The sequence below is a fragment of the Augochlora pura genome, chromosome 4 (genome assembly GCF_028453695.1).
Source record: "Augochlora pura isolate Apur16 chromosome 4, APUR_v2.2.1, whole genome shotgun sequence".
NCBI classification, from domain to species: domain Eukaryota; kingdom Metazoa; phylum Arthropoda; class Insecta; order Hymenoptera; family Halictidae; genus Augochlora; species Augochlora pura.
In genome coordinates, this window is record NC_135775.1 from 23,468,270 (window position 1) to 23,490,263 (window position 21,994).

The 21,994-nt window shown below is 38.8% G+C and overlaps 3 protein-coding genes across 3 annotated transcripts in view; 1 reads left to right on the forward strand and 2 right to left on the reverse strand.

Annotated features, from left to right (window-relative positions):
- The first annotated feature begins 118 nt into the window (after nucleotides 1–118).
- Nucleotides 119–2,154, forward strand: O-fut2 (O-fucosyltransferase 2). Its single transcript, XM_078179788.1, has 8 exons — nucleotides 119–521; nucleotides 590–726; nucleotides 805–930; nucleotides 988–1,255; nucleotides 1,316–1,508; nucleotides 1,567–1,744; nucleotides 1,818–1,947; nucleotides 2,004–2,154. Exons 1-8 carry the CDS (start codon nucleotides 313–315, stop codon nucleotides 2,152–2,154), a joined length of 1,392 nt encoding a protein of 463 aa, XP_078035914.1. The 5' UTR covers nucleotides 119–312.
- Nucleotides 2,155–2,251: 97 nt separating this feature from the next.
- On the reverse strand, nucleotides 2,252–3,338 carry Pldn (biogenesis of lysosomal organelles complex 1 subunit pallidin). The gene is made up of 6 exons (XM_078179795.1): nucleotides 3,199–3,338; nucleotides 2,967–3,059; nucleotides 2,781–2,891; nucleotides 2,611–2,698; nucleotides 2,455–2,541; nucleotides 2,252–2,391 (listed from the first exon to the last, which is right to left on the reverse strand). The coding sequence occupies exons 2-6, from the start codon at nucleotides 3,029–3,031 to the stop codon at nucleotides 2,275–2,277; spliced, it is 468 nt and encodes a 155-aa protein (XP_078035921.1). The 5' UTR covers nucleotides 3,032–3,059; nucleotides 3,199–3,338; the 3' UTR covers nucleotides 2,252–2,274.
- Nucleotides 3,339–3,763: 425 nt separating this feature from the next.
- LOC144469068 (uncharacterized) overlaps nucleotides 3,764–21,994 on the reverse strand; it is a 40,875-nt gene continuing 22,644 nt past the window's right edge. The window contains exons 2-7 of the mRNA XM_078178968.1: nucleotides 17,953–18,213; nucleotides 17,469–17,702; nucleotides 16,605–16,851; nucleotides 9,352–9,429; nucleotides 8,807–8,944; nucleotides 3,764–7,819 (exon numbers count right to left, since the gene is read on the reverse strand). Of these exons, the coding sequence (XP_078035094.1) occupies nucleotides 7,569–7,819; nucleotides 8,807–8,944; nucleotides 9,352–9,429; nucleotides 16,605–16,851; nucleotides 17,469–17,501 (747 nt within the window). The 5' untranslated portion in view covers nucleotides 17,502–17,702; nucleotides 17,953–18,213 and the 3' untranslated portion in view covers nucleotides 3,764–7,568. The remainder of the gene's footprint in view (nucleotides 7,820–8,806; nucleotides 8,945–9,351; nucleotides 9,430–16,604; nucleotides 16,852–17,468; nucleotides 17,703–17,952; nucleotides 18,214–21,994) is intronic.

The following is a 21,994-nucleotide window of genomic DNA, read 5'->3' on the forward strand; positions in this document are numbered from 1 at the left end:
CGATTGAATTAGCAAATTGTAATCTACCCATCAACCATTTTTAAGTAAGGGAGATATGAGTCTGTAATTCGTGTGTAACAAAGATCAACCTGTACAATGTTGTTGCTATTGCTGTTGTTTTTTTACTGTCCTCTATCTTATTATTTAAGAAAAATATTACATTGAACAAACCATTCATTCCAGTTGATTAATCCCAAACGTAACAGCGTCAAATGTAGTTTGAAAAAAATATTTATTTTTCTGTAAAATGACATAGATTACGTACATTAATTATACATTGACATTAGGATATTTTATTTTGAATTATTTTACATGGTTTTGTTCGGATTGTTGTACATGAATATTATACATAATCAACATAACCTCAAAATGTTAAATTTCTACTTTAAGACATTATATTTTACATTGTTTTTTATTAGTTTTATGCAATGTGTAACTAATAATGAATTTTGTAAACAAGTAGATGAATATGGAGAGACTGATCAAAATTGCAATGTCCAAACGCATTATTCAAACAACCGGTAAGTACTATATTTGTAAATTGTTTATTTATTAAAATTTACGATTTTCTGTCATACAATGTTTTTAGATATATTCTTTACGATATTAATCCACCGGAAGGTTTCAATCTCAGAAGAGACGTTTACGTTCGCATAGCAGTTTTTATAAAAAATTTAATTCAAAATGAGAAGGAATATAAATGGAAATTAGTTTTACCACCATGGGGTAACTATATCATTTAACTTTAGTGTTATTGAATATTTATTAATATACATTCATTACATATTTTTCATTTATTTTTAGGTAATTTGTATCATTGGCAATCTAAGAATATAGGATCTCAAACTCAGCTACCTTGGAGTCTATTTTTTGATACTACAAATCTTCAGAAGTATATACCAGTTATTGAAATGTATCAGTTTATACAAGGTATAATTCCTACTATTTTATATATTTTATTGGATCAATAAAAGTTAATATTTCCAGAATATCCTACAATAAAAAGGCACACACAACTTGATATTGTATATATATTGCAAAATGATGAAGAAATGTTCAGGACAGGAAAATTTGTAGACAAAAATGAAATAGCAGAATGTACTGATAAATTTTTACAGTATAATAAACCTGGTTCTATACAATATGGTAGATACTTTTGGGGATACAATAATGTAACTTCAGAAACCATCAAGTGTATCAAGTTCCATGGAATGATGTCAAATTTAAAACAAAATCTTCAGCCTTCTATTTACAGGTAAGAAAATACTTCATATTCTATATACAGTATATGAGGCAATTAAATTTATTAATACAGGTCTGTAATGTTTGATCACATGGAAATTGCATTACATGATTCTTATGGGTCACAAGAGTATTGGAGAGCCAGACGCAGCATGAGATACAACCCTGAGTTGTACAAAATTGCTAATGAATACAGGAAACATTTTCTTAATTCATCAGACACAGCTGATAAGACTGAAAGACCACCTGACTGGACTCAAGAGAAGGTATTTAATTGTAGAGTAAAATAAGGAAATATTATTTAAGACAGTTGCTTGATTACAGAGTAGAAGAAATGCACTTGGAGGGCCATACTTAGCTAGTCATTTAAGAAGACGCGATTTCGTGGTTGGTCGTTCCTCGACGGTACCAACAATAAAATCAGCTGCCTCTCAATTGCGGAAAAAAATGGATGTACTTGGATTAAGTGTTCTGTTTATTGCTACAGATGCCACAGAAAGTGGTAAATTATTTTCTGGCACATTACATAGAATTTAAATTTAACAAAATTTATTGTCTAAGTAAATTTTTTACAGAATTCAACGAACTTAAAGAATATTTGACCGAGTACACAGTACTAAGATACATTCCATCAGATTATATACTAAATAAATTTAAAGATGGTGGAGTAGCGATAATTGATCAAATTATTTGCTCCCATGCTAGGTAAAAAATTTATAATAAACATATATCGTTTTGTTATTGCAAATAAAATTTTTTAGGTATTTCGTGGGAACGCATGAATCAACGTTTACTTTTAGGATACAAGAAGAGAGAGAGATTATTGGTTTTCCATCTAAAACAACATTTAATACTTTATGTAAAGATAATAAAAAATGTAATTCAACCGGAAAATGGAAAATCGTTTGGTAATATATAAAAATATGAATCAAGTATCAGTTTTAATGTAAACAATGACTGTATAAATACATTGCTCCTGTGTAAATTTAAATCGATTTCCTGTCACGAGTCACTTTTCTCAAGTTAGTTTTCTTAACTTATTACAGGTTTACCAATTAAGTCTTGTTCACGACGAATTTCTTGCTCGCGTTGTTGTTCCCTGTTCAAGGCCTCCTTTTGCTTTATTTCTTGTAATCTTAACGCTCGTTTCTGTATAAAGAAAGTAGCACATTAAATATAGTTAAGTTACAAACTAGTTATAGTAACACTTACTTTTAATTTGGATGTACGGTCATGAATTGAAGCCATCTCTTTCTTCATTAAAGTTAGTTTTCTTTGATAAGCTTTTACTGTTTCAAACTGCAATATATATTTATTTTGATAATTTACATTTTATGAGCTTAAAGTTGTATTAAAGCACCAAAATACCATTTTGTTTAGGTCTCCATCATCAGCGGTTTGCTGGAGTTTCTTATTCTCTTCTTGCACTCTTTTGAGGTAATCTTGTTGTATGACCCTGAAAAGTAGCAATAAAGTATAACACTATAACAAGTTTAATAATTATGGTAAATACTATATAAAATATTATGTTTTCTTACAGTATTTCATTTATTTCTTTTTGTGCTTCCTCCATAGGCAATTTACAAATGCTTAAGAATCCTTCTGTCAATTTCTTTGCAGCTTCTGAAACATTCGGTTGCACTCCACAGCTGTGGAACAACAAACAAAACTATATGGACTATTTATAAATTAACATATTTCATCTTGTAATAATAGGAACATACCTGTCACGCTTTTCAATCTTTGATTGAAACTCATTAATTTCTGATTCTTCTACATCGGTCATCATTTTGATATAATTTATTACTTAACAATCACTGTAACAAATTGAGAAGGCTGTGAGAATTTAAGTTAAACAATAAGCTGCATTGTTGTTTTGTTAGCTGTTGAATACAACAGGAACTTTTTCATGACAGTCTAGTTGAAAGGTTATCATAGAGAATAAGAAAAATATACCTATTTACAAATAAAAAAATTAATTTTTAAAACTCATTCATCGTTCAATGAATACACCGTTTGTCACTAACAATCTGTCAACCAGCTGATTTTAACCTCGTGTTTAGAACTCACGTATGCAGACACATACGCGTGCGCATCACTAAGCCACTGACGCAGAAAATATGAATTACATATCTTTTTTTTGCGTTGTTTCAGTGCTAAAATTAGGTGACATTTAACATTTTTGGTATCAAATTGTTTGCGATTCTCCCGTGCAACGATCCTATATCTCAGATTGCCACAATTACGTTTATTTATACTCTTTTAAGAAGTAAATTCGTACAGACATTGCATGCAATGCATTTTTCTGTCTTAACTCTTTTAATTTTTATAATTGGGAACGATTCAATTTCAATTCTCATAAATTGTCAATTGATTAACTGCAGAAATTTATTGCTATCAATGCTATTATTATTTCATAAAAATATAATTGATTATTTCAGCAACAAATAAAATTGGCACACCATAGAACACGACTGATTTACGCGTGAATAGGGTATGGGGGCAAATAAATACGCGTAACTTCGTTTAGCAGACGTGAATGCGCTTTATTTCGATCATGGAAAAGAACAATTACAATCATTTTAATGTTCACGTACGCATATAGAAACTATACATATGTATGTCTTTTATCGGGACGTGTGGGCAGCCGCTTATACTTCACAAGCAAAAAGCGAAGGAACGTTCAACCAGACACTTCAGCTTAATTTATTCTCACATGAACGTTTGGTAATCATTATAACACAATGATCGTACTATTAAGATTCATTGAAGGTAATCAAGCTTAGTATGAAAAGTAGTTCGTGACCGTCAATGGGCTTCGTTAAGAAAAAGATTCTTTCACGTACGCATACATACAAATACGAATTAAATAGAGTTAACTATTTTCCCAGCTACTGTAAAATTCTCAGGTACAGAACTACAACCATGCAATTAGCAAACGTTCATCATCGTAATTGTTAATTCAAAAAAAAAGAAGAAAAATAACAAACTTGAAACTCAACTAAACATGTGTTCAATAAAAAGGTATTACGTAAACGTAAGTGACAATGGCGACAAAATTGTGCATTCTCTATGCCATTAAACTGCATCGTTTTAAGTACATTCGTTTAGATCGCAAATTCCTTCGAATTATTTCTCTCTGCAAACTGTTGCCTTTCGCAAGCTTTTGTAAAAAAGAAATGCGACAAACTTGACACCGCTATCTTTTTCGAGAACTCAACACGTAACTCGATCGACTAGAATCCTAGCTGTAGCCACTGTCAATTACACTCCGAATGCATCGTTGACAAATTAATATTTAGTATGTTCGCAGGTGAATGCATCAAAGTTCGAGTTAATACAAACATCTTACAACGTCGACCACCTTAAGTTTCACTAATTCTCGGAAACAACATGTTAACCCTGTGCACTCGAAGTTACATGTTCGCATCGAAAAACCGGAACCTTCAATTCGGAATATTTGATGAACGGTAGGAATCGAAATTCAATTTTTAGCAATTTATTAAATGCGAACGAACGTAGTGGCAACTTTCAATGGTACATCAAGTACGGAGGGTTAAATATACTGCATGACCGTGTTAAAGTTTTATTACAAAATACTTCTCTCAGAAAATGGTCTGTTCCGTAGATTTCCATTGCGCGAGGAATACCATACTCTTTACTTGCGTGGATATGAGTTTGACTAGAATCAGAAGTGTTGACCGTAAACCTATAGTAGTTTGATTCAGAGTATTTGTCCCGTCGATTCCCTACGAGAGGAAACCCTTAAACCGGGTGCAAAGTTCGTTCTGCTCGAATAAGAAAAACCTACAGCCAATGAACAACGGGAAGAAAAATAATCTCCTCTCGGCAATGTACAAGATATGTCACTTAAAAATATCACAACGATTTCTTAAGTACTCGGCGAAAGTGACACCTTCTTCGAGAGTTTGACGATTAAACGATCTCTCCGCGATACTAGGCAACTAGTTAATAAATTCAAATCGTCTAAACTAAGCGCGTTATGTTACAGTTCGATGCAAAACGAACTTTACACCGCACGGAGTTGTCTTAATCATACAGATATTGTACTATCAACGTTTATGATATCAAGATCGACTAGAATCGGTGCTGGTAAGATCGAAAAGCAGCTCGATATTACATCCCTGGAAAAGGGAGTTTCGTGTAAATTCATTGAAAAGTGTCTTTCGAACCTGGCGATCAAGATGCCGGGATACATTAATAAGAAACCGCACCGGCGTTCCTTGTCAAGACCAAACACGATGGCAAAAGGTGGCGAAGATATTTCCAGAATAATCTTCTTTCAGAGAACCTCGGGATAAATCCGTCCCACTCCCCCCCCCTTCAGTGTAAATTAACCGAGTTTCGAAGTTGCGTGCTTGTTCGAGGGACAAGTTCTCGGGCTCCTCGATCTTGTCTCCCGACCGAAAATTGTTTCCATCCTCCCGGCTACAGACGACGGACTAATTATTCAGTAATTTCCTTAAATCCTATTTTGCATCGTAGAAAATGGCGCCGGTATCAAACGACAGAGAATGATTCAATCTCACGGACCCGCAATGCATATTAATTAGACTGTGGACGTTTACGTGAGTATTGGATTGTCATGGGTAATAGCATTGTAGCCGGAACTGTTTCAAGCTTCGCGAAATATTCGAATAATTTCCTTCGAAAGTCGGCCGAACGCCTAACAGAATTTTTATTCAATTTCTTTCGGAACGAGAGTATCGCGAGCGCATAAACATCCGCAGTCCAACGATCGCTATCAGGATGATCGTTTTATTCGGACGACAACTGTACAGATAATTTTTATAGGCGATCGTAGCTAATTTCTTATAAATCTAGCATTTAATAGTTAAAGTACCATACTTTCTCGTGGAGCATATTCAAGCTGTTCTTAGGTTTCGCCTGCAGGTTCCAGCCTGCTCGACTTACGCAGAGCTTGTATCGATAATTTCCGTATCAGTAAATCGATCTCAACGCTTGCAGATTTTAGGGTTTTAGAACAGGCTCGATCATTTTTCCCATTCTTCCAAGCAATACCTAATCGCTGGCGCTGCGCGCCAGTTTAACGCTATGTTACGATTTATTTCGCAGCTGCGTTGACCAGCGTTTGCCTGTTACTAATTAATTTCTACGTAAGACAGGAGATTTATGTTTATTATATGGCAATTTTGAATATTAATGCTAGGCGGCTAGAATTTATAAAGATGCAAATAACAGACATATACATGTTCCAAAACTTCATAACGAGTCTGACACGATATTATAGGATAAAGGGTTAATGCTGCGCGAACAACGTGAACATTTTTTTAACTATATAGCAAGAAGTCATTTTCTAAATTGTCGCATACCAAGTGGAACGATAATTTGAAGCTTTTACGGCGAGTACAATGCGTTCATCAATGGTCAATTTAGCTCTAAATCCAATAGAAAACTATAGTTTGTCGTATCCTCTACGGAATACCTATTTGAAACAATCGCGTCGGCGGAACGAAGTAATCTTTCGAGATAATCAGCATGGTCCCGATCGATAGTACCCTAAACGGCAATCTGATGTAGAAAAATAGTATTTGTCGCTTAGTCGGAGGATCACTAAATATTCAGCTTCGGTTTAATTTAGTACGAGGCGGTTGCGTACAGTACGTAGAGTTGTTCAGTATTTTCGAGAGATGCTGCGGCATTGTAACGAACAGCTGAACCACTCGGGGGAGGTGGGTGGAGAGCCATAACGCACCCTGTTATGATAACGATCCAACGCCGGATCGAGTCGCAAAGAAATCCTGTCGAATGCGACTGCATTTTAATTTACGTGATCTCGTTAGACCACGTGTTCCAAATTAGGTAAACTGTGATTCAAAGTGTAACAAAATTGTTTAATCGAATCTGACTTTAGAAATCGTCGAGTAAGAATGTGGCTTGCAGTGCGACATAGAAAAATAGAAATAGATTGTTGGGAGGTGCGAGAGAAGAAAGATGTCGGCTCGAGTTCGACCAGCGTATTGTACTTTCGGGGATGGGGGGGTTGAACGAACCACGATCGAATCGTGCGACGGTAAAACCCGATCGCCATCGCGGCGACATCCGGCGTTTCATCGAACGTTTGCGAGGAGCGCGCGTGTTCGCGAATCGTTTCGAGCGATCTCGGTCCGTGCGCGGGGGCGTCTTCGATTGTCTCTTCACGTAATACGCGCATCTGTACATGTCTTTTCTTCCTGATCTCCGTGCCCGATCATCTGGATCACGTGCGACGATCACCGGGTTCGACTGGCCACGCCGCGAAGTTCTTTCTGCTCGGCGGAAACAACGGCGTCGACGGACGGGAATCAACGACCGATGATGGTGGGCTCGTCCGCCATCGCGATCTCCTCCGTCGGCGCTTTGTCCCTCTTCCTCTTCCTCGAGAACAGCATGAAGGCGCAACCGGCCAACAGGTTGCAGATGAACACGATCCAGGCGAAGATCAGCGAGTAGTCGTACCTCATCGTCGCGCCCTTCGGGAACGTCGCGTTCACGTGCTTGCTCTCGAACTCGATCGCCGACAGCAGCACCTGGATCACCACCATGTTGCACGCAGCTGAAACAAGCGTTCGTTGATTTAATCGAGATTGATCGGTGGCGTCGATGCAACAGGCGACACGGTTTCCGGATTGCGAAGCGATTAAGGTTTGCCAAGTATTTTTGCAAACAAAGGGTTTGCTAAGTTTGCTTGCCTGTTTAATAATTAATAAATTGAATAGTATAAAAATAAAACATTGATCTTGCGCATCGAAATTAGAAGGATCTTTTAGAAAAAGATAATAAAATAAATAATAATCAATTTTAATAGAACCGAGATTAAAGAAACAATATGATTGGTGTAATGCCTTGGGTAGCAATGTCTTTGCGTATCCGTTTTCTTTTGGATAATTTTGCGAGCCACCCCTTTGAAGTCAATGTTAATCTTCTTACCGGATCTAATGTGGACAGTTAATAATTGATGCCGATTTAAAATTCGGGTCTCCGGCCATTAAACGGGAGACTTTTGCTTTGCTTTTAATTAACTGATTCGTAGGAACTGGAACGGGAGGAGTTATCCTAGATTTATTGCGGGCTCTAACACGCCGCGGAAAATACAAAGTTGTCTTTAAATTTATCTTTAATTATATCGTGGTCTTGTAAATAAATTAAAATGATTCGCCGCGTAATGATATCTCGAAATATACAGCAAACTTCTTAATAAATTTCAAGCAGAAATTTTTGCATCGAGACAATTGTTTTTCAATTAATTATCGCTGGTCTATACAGCTCCCTTAAACGATGGAAGGAAAACTGTAGTTTCGCAAAATTCAGAGGCCTAACTCCGCTCCCCGTAAAAGTTTCCTAACGAGTTTGCATAACGCAACGATTCCGAGGTGTGCAATCAGGACGCCCCCGTAACCAGGGGTTGCCTCCGGCCAGCTCGCCGGTTAATTAATCGTTAACACAAGGTGCTAACGGGAGGGGGGGGGGGGGACGCAACGTCATTTGCGGAGGTTGCATCGCCGGGCGGATAAAAAATGGAATCGGAAGATAATTAATTTACCGCTAATGAAATGTATCCCGCCAGCCAGCCGTTTGAACATGTACCGTGGGTTGCGAAACGTGTAGATCGAGAAGCAGAAGCTCATTATCATCACGAACAAGCTGATTATTGCGAATGACACCTCAGTCCTCGAGTAATCTGGAAATGATTAGAGCTCATTACGTCGATTCGCCTGATCAACGATTCCGTCCGCGTTCGCCGCAGCCTTTTCGCTCTCGCAGCGTTCGACTGCAATCGACCGCGACTCGAATTTATTTTACAGAATTCGTTTTCGTCGAGATAATTCACCAATCCACTACTGGAGCCACGTTTTATTTCCAGATCATTATTTATTCGCGAAGCAATAACTAACGCTTCGAACAAAATAATTGAACACTTAAGTATAATTGCTCCAATAAAATTCGACACGAGATCGCATTTATGTAGTAGTAAAAATTAATGATTTTTAACAATCGAACGGCGGACATTTTGACGATATAACTAAGGACCATTTGTAGTATTATTTAGCAATCGCTTCGACGAATTCCTTTAATTATGCTACTTACTGACGATAGTTTTGTGCAATCCCGGGTCCATCTTGATCTGCATCTCCGTCGGAAACATCTCGTGATTCTTGCACTCTTCTGCAACAAGACACCGACCAATCGGCGAATTAGCATATCCGATCGATCGGATTCCTCGAGCGACTTGGCAACCAAGATACCCGGAGTCGCCCGAAGATAAATTCCCGAGTTCGCTGCGATCGCGCTCCATCCGTTTCCCCCCCCCCACCCCCCCCCCCCCCCCCGAACTCATCGTTTACCATTCTCTTATCCGGGCCATTTTTCTCCCGTCTGGCTCGTCTCATTCGTGTCCCGTGTCACGATAAGTTACCGCCGAGCCAGGCCCTTTAAAAGCAGTTCCCGAGGCAATAACATCTTGATCGGTCTTTATATCCCGGCTAATAACCGTTCGGCCGCGATTCAACCCTCTCCGGAACGCGTCCGTCGTATCGTACATAACGCACGGTGGACAGTTATCCGCGCTAACTATAAAACGTTTTATTCCGCGAAATGTTCAATCGCGAATGGGGCTCGTCGGTTTACGACGGGAACCAGCGAGATTGGAAACAGCTGAGGATAGGTTACGACAGCGAGGTCGAAATTACTAGCTCAACAAATCTTTGCAAAGCTTCTCATTCTTTTTTTTTAATATTTATGGAATTTCTTATAATTTAATTAGCAATAGAAATTATGAAATTACAAAGACCGATCCATGGCAAATGATCGAAGCAACTCGCGTTAGTTATTATTAGGGTTGGAATGATCCTGATTTATGTATACAGTCAATTTGGTAATCAATTTGGATTAATAAAATAAATGTCACGCTGAGAAAAATAGAAATACCGCCAAGTGTACGTGAAATATCTTTAAAAATATGTTTGGTAAAGTTGTCGGCTAAAGCGTAGAATTGTTACAAATATCGTCGGTCGTGGAAATAGCCAGCCGTCCGAGGGTTAAAAATGCAGATTAAAATTTCACGGTGCGCGTTTTCCAAGTACGTCCGAGGGGTTAGCTCCGGCGCGAAGAAGAGCAAGAAAGGTACCGTAGCGTAAAATGGAAAAGAAATTCGATTGCCGTACTTTCTTGTCCGTGTTCGACGAAGTGGCGCGCCGTTTAACCCCTTACCGTACTTCGACGAGCTCGCCTTCTAATTTTAAACCGATCTTATTCCGTTCTCCGAAATTATAATAAAATTCCAACCCCTCGTCATTAATATTAAAGCGTTTTCACTAAATTTATGGAATATACATTAATCTTCTCTCCATTCTCAGAAAATTATTGCATCGAGAATATTCCAGTCGCAGCGACTGCGAAGAAAATGGTAGGTCAAGGGGTTGAGAATGACGAGCGGCGAAACGAATTCAGCCGTTGTTGCGCAGAGAGTTCTGCGTACAATAAAAAAAAAAAGAGTCTGGCCGTGTTTGCGTTTCAATCATTTTTATTGGGGGCGTCTGTGCCGCTCGCGGACCCTTTTCTCTCGAAAAACAACTCCCATGGAGCGGCCGGGGCCGAACATCTCGTTAATAAGTTGCTCGACAAAGAGCAGAACACACAGTGACCGGAAAGGAGCAAAAACACGGCCTGCAGGGAGCTGAGCGAATGGCAGGGCCATCCCGCGAGTTTCCATTTATTCCTGGACCATCGTTTATTTTGTTGAAACATGGCTACGTCCAGCCATACAATCGCTAGTGCATAAATTAATGACAACGGCGTCGTTATCTCTGCGATCCTCACGAAGGCTAAGGAAACGAGGTACTATTACTATACTATTACTGTACTATTACTAGAGTATGCTATTCTGTGCTATGCTATGATATGCAATGCTGTGATATGCTATGCTACGCTATGCTATGCTATGATATGCAATGCTATATGCTATGCTATGACATGCAATGCTATATGCTATGCTATGACATGCAATGCTATGATATGCAATGCTATGATATGCAATGCTATGATATGCAATGCTATACTATGCTATGACATGCAATGCTATATGCTATGATATGATATGCACTGCTATGCTATACTATGCCATACGATATGCCATGATGCACCATACAATGCTATTACTATACTATACCACATTATACTATTATTATACTATTACAACACTGCACTATACTACATTATACCCGAGGCATTATTTAATGGAGACAGAGTGGAAAGTCTCTGAATAGGCGAACGGAACTGCCTTTTGTTAACCCCACCGTCTAACGAAATTAAAGGGACGCAGGGGCGGGTTTCGACGGTGGAACGAAGACTTCGCGTAATGGTGCTGAATCTCGGCGGAAACAATTATTCAAGGAAACGTTTCGCTGGAATAATGGCGAAAGGAAAAAAATGCATCTCAGTTTGCTAATATTCGATCTATTATATCCGATTCCGTCGGCTGAAAAATATCGAATGTTTAAACGGGGAGCTGCTCAATTACGCGGACCAATTATCTGGGAAATTCTTCAATAAAACAGTCGGCTGAGGAGCGACAGTTCGCCGCTGCTGTACAATTTATTACATCTTTAGTTTATTGAACGTTAAATATTTAGAGGGAGTTTTATTAAATCGATGTTTGAAAAATGGTATTTGAAGAATTGCGTTTGGAAAATTGCATTTAAAAATTACGCTTCGAAAATTGCATTTGGAAAATTGCATTTGGAAAATTGCATTTGAAAAATTGTATTTGGAAAATTGTATTTGGAAAATTGCATTTGCGAAATTGGATTCGGAAATTCCGTTCGAAAAGTCTCGGTGAACTCGTCCTAAAAGGAGCTCGAAAGGTGAATCTTGTACAACAGCAGCGAACAGCCCACTTTTCCGTATATCTTTCCGCAAGAAATGATAAGCTTCCACTCTTCGATAGCCGCGCAAGAATATTCATAGTAACAGCTCGGATTTCCGCGTAACAACGTCATAGTCCCAAAACGCATGAATCTTCTTATTTGAGAGAATTAATAGCCAATTTGTCTGAAACACGTCCGGCGCGCGGGCGAGTTACCCGTGAATTATATCCGAGAGCGCCGCGGGATCCGAATGCACCGATGTGCGAACAACATGAAGCATCGCTCTGTCACTCAAAATTCCGCACGGGATTCCATAAAAATCAATTCGTATCCCAAACATACCAACTCCATAGAATTTAACACAATACCTTGACGGTCATTTTCACCGGTTTCACATTTCTGTTTTAACATTACTGGCGGTGTAAAGACTATTTTTTATTGGAAATTAACGTTATAAACGGCTCTTTTATTGCACAGATATTCCAATTAATGTCTATTATAAAAAAGAAATCAATGAAACGTATCTCCATTTGTCGAATGTTTATTTAAAGCTGAGAGACAATTGGAGAGAATTTACCGAAGAGCGAGAGCTGCCGCGATTATTTAGTCGATTAAATCTTCCATTTAAACCCTTTGCACCCGAGTGGTGACTCTAAGGTACCGCTAATAATTGTTACACCGCGTTTAAAAATTTAACTGATCACCAAACGGACTAGATTATACGAAATAAAAATATTGTAGATTAGAAAAATGATTTCGGATTAGAAATAAAATGACCACGAGAGCAAAGGGTTAATCGACTGCCGATAAATCGTCCGAAAGAAGCGATCGTCAGCAATTACGAGGCGACAGCCGTTTAATTCAATGACTAGCGCGTGCGAATGCGAAGCGGCGAACACGTGTATCTACGATCTATGCGACAGAGAAACGCCGACGCGGCGGTGTTTGATTGACCGCGCGGAATGAAATTGGCGACATTAATCGGCCATCACCTGCTCGAATTTTCAATTCAAATATCTTCATTATCACAGGCGAAGTGGATAAAAAGCACGGTTCTTAGCGCCGCGCGATTACTTTATTCAAGCACGGTCGCGTGAACCGTGCCGAATCGAAAAGCTCTTCCCGCAAAATAAACGCGAAACAGCTGTTCAGCGAGCAAACAGTGCGAGCATGTCGGGGCATTTATTGCGAGACTCTAGGTTCAACAAATACGAGACAGGGGTGGTGTTGTCCGTAAAAATGTGCCGCGCGTGACGGTGCAACACGCGCGTCCGTCCGTGCGGCGAATACTTCGAAACGTCTCGGGTCCTTCCGGCGCATTAAACCGGCATTGTGAACCTCCGCGCGATAAATCTAGGCCTGCTGCAAAGAGCACCGCGCGCCGCTAATCCCACGTAAACGATGTAAGTGGCTGCGCGAAGGGAAACAAAGTGTACCATTAATCACTTCTGCGGTCGATCGAAGCAGAGGAGCGGGCAGCTTCGACGACAAACCATTATCCAAACTGTGCAAATACCGCGTTTTCCGAGAATCTCGGGCGAGGCAACTCGTCTGGAAGTCTTCTGCACAATTTCCGACTAATTGTTTTGCCAGCGAAATTTTTCTAATATTTATTTATCGAATGTCGAAGACAGGGCGAAAATGCTGACGCCATTTACCGACGATATTAAACAGAATATTTCAGCAATTCTGGGGTGATTATTTTCTGCGCAATTTAGGGATATGATTTTGGTAATTAATAGATTTTAATTAGAAATTTTAAACTGAATATTTCAGTAAATTCTAGGGTGATTATTTTCCGCGCAATTTAGGGATATGATTTTGGTAATTAATACATTTTAATTAGAAATATTAAGCTGAATATTTCAGCAATATTAATGTAATCATTTTCTGTACAATGTAGAACTATAATTTTGATAATTAGCATATTTTAACCAGAAATTTTGAACAGAATATTTCACCAATTTCAGTGTAATCACTTCCTGTACAATTTAGAATTATAATTTTGATAACCAATTAATTTCGACACGATAGTTTCAGACAGAATATTTCATCAAATTCAGCGTAACAATTTTCTGCAAAATACGCAACTATAATACTGTTAATTAATAAATAGTCCAATTCGCAGGACCACTCGCAATGACGTCTGGACAATCAGAAGCAAAATGATCGATTTCTCGATTCGCAATAATTTTGTAAAAATAATACTCAGCATATTGGAGAAAACAAAATTGCTATAATTAAAATTTCTTGGTTATTAATTGGTTTCTTGCTTATTCTTGGCTCAATTAATTAAACAGCGGTGCGAACTGTAAAAATTATAGCCGTTCCGTTTTCTAACGATTTTAAACCGGCTGCAATTTTCTGGATATTTCGGGATTCGATTGCCCAACCGCGATTTTGCAATGCAAAATTGAACAGCCCGTCGTTGAAAGAAAACAACAAGCGCATCCTCCAATATGCCACTCTCCGAGCCGCGATAATTTCGTTGGTATAATTATCCGCGAGCCGCGGACCGTCCGAATAACCGAAATCGATTAAACGGTTCAATGTTACGTTTAATTTCCGGAAATTGGAAACGGTTTCTGCGCGGTCCGAGGGCGAAATAAAGAATTTGATGGGGGAGGTGCATCGGAGCATTTCGGGTAAACTCGTACACAAGACGGTGTCGGCCGAGTCCGTGTGTCCACGCTGGTACCTCCATTATTTATATAGGTCAACGATCCCGCCATTCTTGAAACGACGCCATCGGACTGTCGACCCGTGATACAGCTTTCGCGAAGCTTTAATTTAGGTTCGCCCGCGATTCCAGGGCATTATGTCTGCCGAATCGTCGAGGATCTTCTAACGAGAGTCTTGACAACAGAATTTCTTTCATTTCGCAAGAAAAAGAAACAGTCGACTTTTCTTGCAAAATCTAAGACTATAGCTCTTTCAAAATTATAATTATACTGTTAAACTGTTTGTGTAGGGTACAAATTTTCTGAGCCAACCGTGGAACACGAAAATGAAACAAAATTGAATTTCAATAATTTGATCATTTTTCTGCTCCCTCCTTTGGGTTTTTAATAATTTTAAAAAACTGAAATTGATATATAACAATTTTTCGCTTTCGAGAAAAATGAGCTGACAAAATAGTTCGTGGAAAATAATTTACAGGGAGGCGTACCAATAGTGGACATAGTCATTTAATTAGGTTAAAGTTAGAGTTTAGAGAATTTATCTGCAGATTTGCTATTATCTAGAATTATTTCACTCGTGCTGCTTATTAATTTATTTTTATATAAAATTGAGACGTATTATTATGTCACACACATCAAAGCTTCAAAAAGGAATTACCAATATAATTATTACTAATTAATTCCGACCAATATGACGCCTATGTACAAGTTTAAGAAAAATGTTCCGCGTTCAATTCGATGTATACGCAAAATTCGTAATAAATTCAGTAAATTGCGTAAGACGCAACCGTGTTTCATCGTTCTAAATCACCTGTAGCGTGTTTAATTATTGGAAAAGCATGCGGACGAAGCTGGCGGCCAACTCCGGGCTGGCTTTCCGTGGAAATAGTTGGCTGACACGGTCTCTCCGCGAAGTATTTTCATTCAAATATCGTTGTTGCCGCAAATTCGACCGTGTCCTACCAGTCGACATTACTTAGGTATCATACGCATAAACAGCCTGTTTCATGGACCGTCTAGCGGCTAGACGTTCTAACTCGTGTCTTATTGAACACTGAACACGCTTCCGGTTTCTCGAAAACGAGGAAATCTCTAACAACGTCGGGGATCATGGTGAACTATTAGTTATTATGGCGTTAATTTGGAATAAAGAAACAGGGCTTTTACAGTACTTTAGAGTTTTTTTAGAGGGTTTTAGAGGATTTAGATAGTTTTGGAGGAATTCACAGGGTTTCTATAGGGTTTTAGAAATTCTTAGAGGGTTTCACAAGATTTTATGGGGTTTCAGAAGATTTAGAAGATTTTACAGGGTTTCAGAGGGTTTCACAAGATTTTACAGGGTTTTGCTGTATTTTAGAGAGGTTTACGAGATTCTTACAGGATTTTAATAGGCTTTTAGGGGGGTTTAGAAAGTTTCACAGGGTTTTAAATGATTTTGGAAGATTTTATAGGATTCTGGAAGGTTTCACAGTACTTCAGAGGGTTTTACAAGGTTTCATAGAGTTCTACAGGGCTTCACAAAATTATAAAAACTATCCTAGAAAATCTACTTCGATTTAAAAAATTCTACTAAAAAAATCTGCTAGAAAAATCTACTAGAAAAATTTGCTAAAATTTCTACTAAATAAGTTCATTACGAAATATTATTATGAAAATGTATGAACTAATCTACTATGCTTCGCAAAGAAGCGTCCACGATCGCAGCAGCGTTATGTCTAATATCGGTAGCATGTTGTTGGTCGCAGTAGTGCGATTTTCTTGGCGACAAAAAAAAAAGAAGGGAATTCTCACTCACCGTAGGGCAGCATGACGGTGGAATTGACGGATTCCGGTGCTAAACCATGCGTGCAGCCTCCCCAGAGACCCATGTGTTTGTAGAGCAATCGTCTGCCGGCTTTGCCCATGTCTCCGAGGGGCAACCCGGTGTCGTTCGGTGCTTTCAGGGTAAACCAGTGATTGGTTCCGATAGCTACCGACCATAGGCACACCGACAGTCCCACGAGGATCGTGCAGCCGAGCAGTATTCGCCTCTCGAATATTACCTGGGGTGTCATAGCACTCACAGTTCTCCTCTCGCAGGCCGAGCATCGAATAACTTTCAATATCGCTACCAGGTGCGAGACGGTAAAACGTGCTTTCGCCGTACAGATTTCGCTGGTATCTCTTTTATGAACAGCGCAAAATTGCCGGCCTCGTCGATCAATATCACGAGTTTGTTATAAAATTTTATTGCCCATCGTATACCGATTATTATAAATAATTATTACGAATAACTAGAGTTACTTGGATTAGTTTGAGGGCAGTTTCTTTTTTTAAATAGTTGTTGGTTATAAAAATGATTTGCTCTAGTTTCTATGAATAAATATTGCATCAGAACATTACTCAGAACGTTAGCAATATTTATTTATTTTATTTTATTTATCTTATTCACCGTTAAAGATATTTAAGAAATTATAACTCTTTTATCTTAATAATAGATAATGAATTATTGGTTGCCATGATAAACGATTCTCAGACTATCGGTAGGTGTAGAAAGTGTTAATAAGTCAATTTTTACAAAACATATTTTTATTTGAACGATTATACGAGGCGGCAATTTTGCGGTTCGGTGATCTATCTACTTTCAACGCGCGGAATTAATTAAACAATTGTTTTTTACCTGGTTGTACAACGACTTCATTCGGCTGGCCATCTTGTTACTATATCGGTCTACTCGTCGACGACTAATATCTAATCACTGTAATGTACATTCCCGTTCACAGATCCTGGCTGGGCACTGTTCCGGCGGGAACTTCCGGATAAACGCACCACGTGATCCGCTGGCGGTCGAGCTCGAGCATTTTCCGACCGTCACCGGCTAGTTCCTTAGACCAGTCAGCTTCACCGCGAACGACTAAATAAACGATCGGACCATTCATGACAATTTTGCCGGAGCCGTTCGAACATAATTTTTCGACGACGTCGCCGCGACAGGCTCGATCATTGCCCGCGGAAAAAAAAACCGACGATTACCGTTGCCCCGGCCACTTTCCACGCGATTCAACCTCTATTTTCAAAGTAAATAGTCGCCCCGATAAAACACGGTTCCCCACTTCTCTTTTCCTATCGCGTCGAATATTTTCGCAGCCCGCGAAAAAGGATACCTTTGATACGCTCCTCTCCTCCGCGAGCTGTTTGCCTTCCCCCGGTGATTTAATTATCGAGCACCCTCGTCGCTTCCGCCGCCGGCCACTCGTTCCGATCACTTTCGCCGGTGTTCAGCGGGTTCCTTTCGGTAACTTCCATTTCCCAGCACCCGTGCAACGGCGATTCTTCTCGGGGCTTGACCGAAATCTTGATTGCTTCGCCTAACTCCTCCTTCGGCACGGTTTTATGCGCCGCCGACCTGGCAACCCCCCGGACACCTGCGAACGGTAAAAACGAAAACTTTGGCGGCGTTATGAAAAACCACTGGCTAAATCTCGCCGCGAACTTCTTGGAAAGTCGCGGCCATATCGTATGCACGGATCGTGGCGTTGCGGTTTTCATTCCCTGGAAAACTGAATTAAAACGCGAGCTCGACTCGTAGAAATTCGAAGAATTTTAAGGAAAGTTGTGTTAGCCTTAATTATAAAGTAAAAGTTTATTAAACAGTGAGGGAAGTAAGTGTTTACTGAAAATTAAATAAAGAAAGAGTTTACTAGAAAGTAGGTACAGTAAAAGTTTATTAAAAATTGAATGAAGTAAAAGTTTGCTTAAAGGTAGGTAAAGTGAAAATATCTTTAGTTTTCTGAAAAGTAAATGAAGTAAATATTTATTAAAAAATAAATATAGTACAACTTTCCAACTTGGCGAATATATAAATAATCTATACGCCGAAATATACCAAAATAAATAGAGAACAAGTTTCATAAATATTTTATTCGTGTTAGAGGGTCGTGAACTTTAAGGGTTGATGGTCTTGAAAAATAGTCGATTCTTGAAACAATCTGGTCGCACATGCAAAGGTTAGCTATTTTAAAGTAGCTAATTTATAAAGAAATAGATGCCGACGTTCCACTTTACGGTAACAATTTGCAACGCTTTGAAACTATTTTGGTTGTAACTACGGACGACGTTAGGTTCGCTGGACGACATTATCGTTACAAGGCCGTGTCTAAAGGGGGACAAAGTATAAAATCAGACATAGTAGGAAAAATATTAATGCGTCCCAGTTCGGACACAGTGTTCGATAAATACGCAACAATGCTGTCCGTCGATTCGTTGTGTCGGACACGATACTTGCTCGTTTTAATAAATCTAATTTTAACTACAAAACTTTATCCTCGATTTAATAAACCACGATGCAAAAAATTGAAAACGTGATTTTACTTTTATAAACGTTGACAAAATCCCTTTCAATACATAGTCGACTTTACGTAATTTATTTTTGGATAAATACTGAAACATTCTTATATCTAATAATTGTTATTATTAATATAAAATATACAAAATATATTATGTAATATATAAAATTTTATTAAGTAACCTTGCCTAATGTAATTAAAACAATTTAAATCGAACGAAAATTTTAAACATTCTCCAATATTATATTATTATCAGAAATATTTTCCAACACTGTACAATTATTCTGCTTGCAATACAAATTTAGGGGACGAAAACTGCACTAAATAAAATTACTTTCCATTTCAAACGTTACAAAAATTTCCTTTTAAATCCCTTGGTATATTAATTATAAAAAATAATTAAATGAACAGCTACTGCTCATCGCACCTATTTCATCGTAACAGGACCCGAGCACGTTCGAAAATGGCGTCGTGCCGGACAATTACATCACCGTACTACTTCCAGCGACTCGAACCGTGTTTCGAGCCGTGTCGCAAAACGCGTTTCCCTTCCCGACTTCGTTTCGGACGATATGAAAAATTCATCCAGCGTTTCGAGCGCGAATCTCCGCGTTGCAAAGCGACGCGGCTGCGAGCGCCGACACGCAATATTGTACATAATAAATAGAGCGAGATGGGCTGCTCAACGCCATAGTTATATTTTTAGATCGCCGCTTTTTCTCGCGAGGCGACGGTCGCTCGGTCCACGGGGCTTTTCTATAGGTTATTAGAATTTATAGAGCGATTCGCGCGCGCGCGCGCTCGTCCAGCTTCTCCGAGTCGGAAAACGCGTCGCGGTTTTTTTGGCTTCGCTTTGTCTTTCGCCCGTTGAGCGGACGTCGGCGCGGAATTAGTTCATCGAAGAGAGAGAGAGAGAGAGAGAGAGAAAGAAAAAGAGAGAGAGAGAGAAAAAAAAGGAAATTTTCATCGACCGAACGAAATTCATTCGGTGAACTTCTCCGAGGGGAAAAACCATGGTTCATAAGTACGGGTATGAAAGGGGAAAAAGCGAGGCACGAGTTACGCGGAACTAGGCCAAATGCCGGCAATACCGCACCGCGACCGACGGGGCCTTTTATATTCTTGTCCGTGCCGCGGATAGATCTATACACCGTCGACGTAATTGCTTTATTAATCAAATTATTTATCGCTTTCGTCAACCACCGCGAAAAGGACACTTGCTGTTCGAACTTCTTCTTGTCCACGGAGAAGAATTGGAAAATGAACTTCCAGCGAGAAGTCTTTAACGAAGTTGAACATTAAAGTTCGTCCTGCGATCGAGTTAGCAGACCTGTTTTATTTTTTATTTATTGTATACTTTTAGGGGCTTCTTGCGGCTGCATTTATACTGCTCTCAGTTGCACTTTCCTAACTTTTTATAATTTCGTTATGTATTTGCGAGAAATGTTACCCGAGGGCTTTAAATATTTTTAACATATTTGAAATGTTCAAAATGCTTTTGGAATGCCTGAAATATTTTTTAAATACTTCTAGAATGCTTTAAATATTTTTTAAATACTTCTAGCATGCTTTAAATATTTTTCAAATGCTTTTGGAATGCTTTAAATATTCTTCAAATACTTTTAAAGTACTTTAAATATTTAAAACGTTTTTTACAAAGCAAAGTTATTCAAAATTCATTTAAATCAAAATCGATCGCAATTTCAGCAACTTCAAGCAAAACTTTCCAAAATACAGCTCCAACTTGTTGCATTGTTCCCGCTAAAAGTATTCTCGCGCGGGTTTCGCAGCGGTCAGGAAATAATTACTTGTCTCTTAATTTGTATATAATTATTCGCGATTGTCGATAAAACGATTCGCGTTGATTTTCCCGCCACCGTGCCACGACTTTCATAAAACACGACATTTTACCATGAACGCGTAATGCGCCGCGGTACACTCGCTTAGCAAAAGCCACACGCGCAAATCCGCAATCGAGTTACGAGCAATCGATGTCGATTACGCGAACGGCTAATTGCGAGATCGACATTTGCGCTTGTAATTGTAAACGGCACAGAAGTCGGCTGGTTTGTTCGCTATAACGGGACCGGGCACGAACATCTGATTTGATTAGATCCGTTGTTTGCCTCGCCTCGTTCACGTTAATTGAAAGATATCGCGGCTTTGTTAATATTTCCGTGCGTTTCGGGAAATAATTTCGTTAATGGTTCCAAATTGACATCTTGCATTGTCGCAGATGGTTTCTGTAATTTTACAGGGGTCTTAAAATAATTCGAGACTTAAACAAATTAGACAACGAGACGGTTAACACAAATATGATATTAATATCAATAATGTCAACGCTAATATTAATTTAATCCTAGACTAATAAAAATATTATTAATTATTCTCAGAATAAATAAATCTCAATGTTTTAATATTTATTTTCCCGTTTATAAATAATCTAAAACTGTTATAGGCTACCAAGGAACCTCTATGATCGTCCTATAGTTAAATGGTAAAAAATAACGATAAACAAAAGGTTTACCCAGCGTATTCGAACGACGAAATTGAGAATCAAGAGGCACTTCCACGTCGTCCCAACCAGGTCGCTTGGAGAGGTACCTCCGTTCGATTAAAATTCCTTCATTCGTTCATACGGACTTTTATAAATCTCTCCCGTAGACGTCTGCTTATTATTACGCTGTTTGTTGGCTTGCTCGGAAGCTGGTCTAACCATAATAGCAATAATCCGTACGGCGGCGAACGTTCCGAATCGCCGGGCGACAGAGGTATTGAATTTCCTTTGCTTTTCCTTTGACGTTGCTATTTTTAACAAGTTATGAGTGCTTAATCTTTTTGGCTACTCCGAATGAAACAC

Bases quoted from the DNA above. Each gene is read 5' to 3' on its own strand.
- Pldn (XM_078179795.1), bottom strand. From the start codon at position 3,031: ATGATGACCGATGTAGAAGAATCAGAAATTAATGAGTTTCAATCAAAG. The intron at 2,542-2,610 runs GTATTTTGGTGC...TATATATTGCAG, and splicing joins ATGGAGACCTAAACAAAATG to TTTGAAACAGTAAAAGCTTA. The intron at 2,392-2,454 runs GTAAGTGTTACT...TTCTTTATACAG, and splicing joins ACCGTACATCCAAATTAAAA to AAACGAGCGTTAAGATTACA.
- O-fut2 (XM_078179788.1), top strand. From the start codon at position 313: ATGGTTTTGTTCGGATTGTTGTACATGAATATTATACATAATCAACAT. The intron at 931-987 runs GTATAATTCCTA...TAATATTTCCAG, and splicing joins AATGTATCAGTTTATACAAG to AATATCCTACAATAAAAAGG. The intron at 1,948-2,003 runs GTAAAAAATTTA...AAAATTTTTTAG, and splicing joins ATTATTTGCTCCCATGCTAG to GTATTTCGTGGGAACGCATG.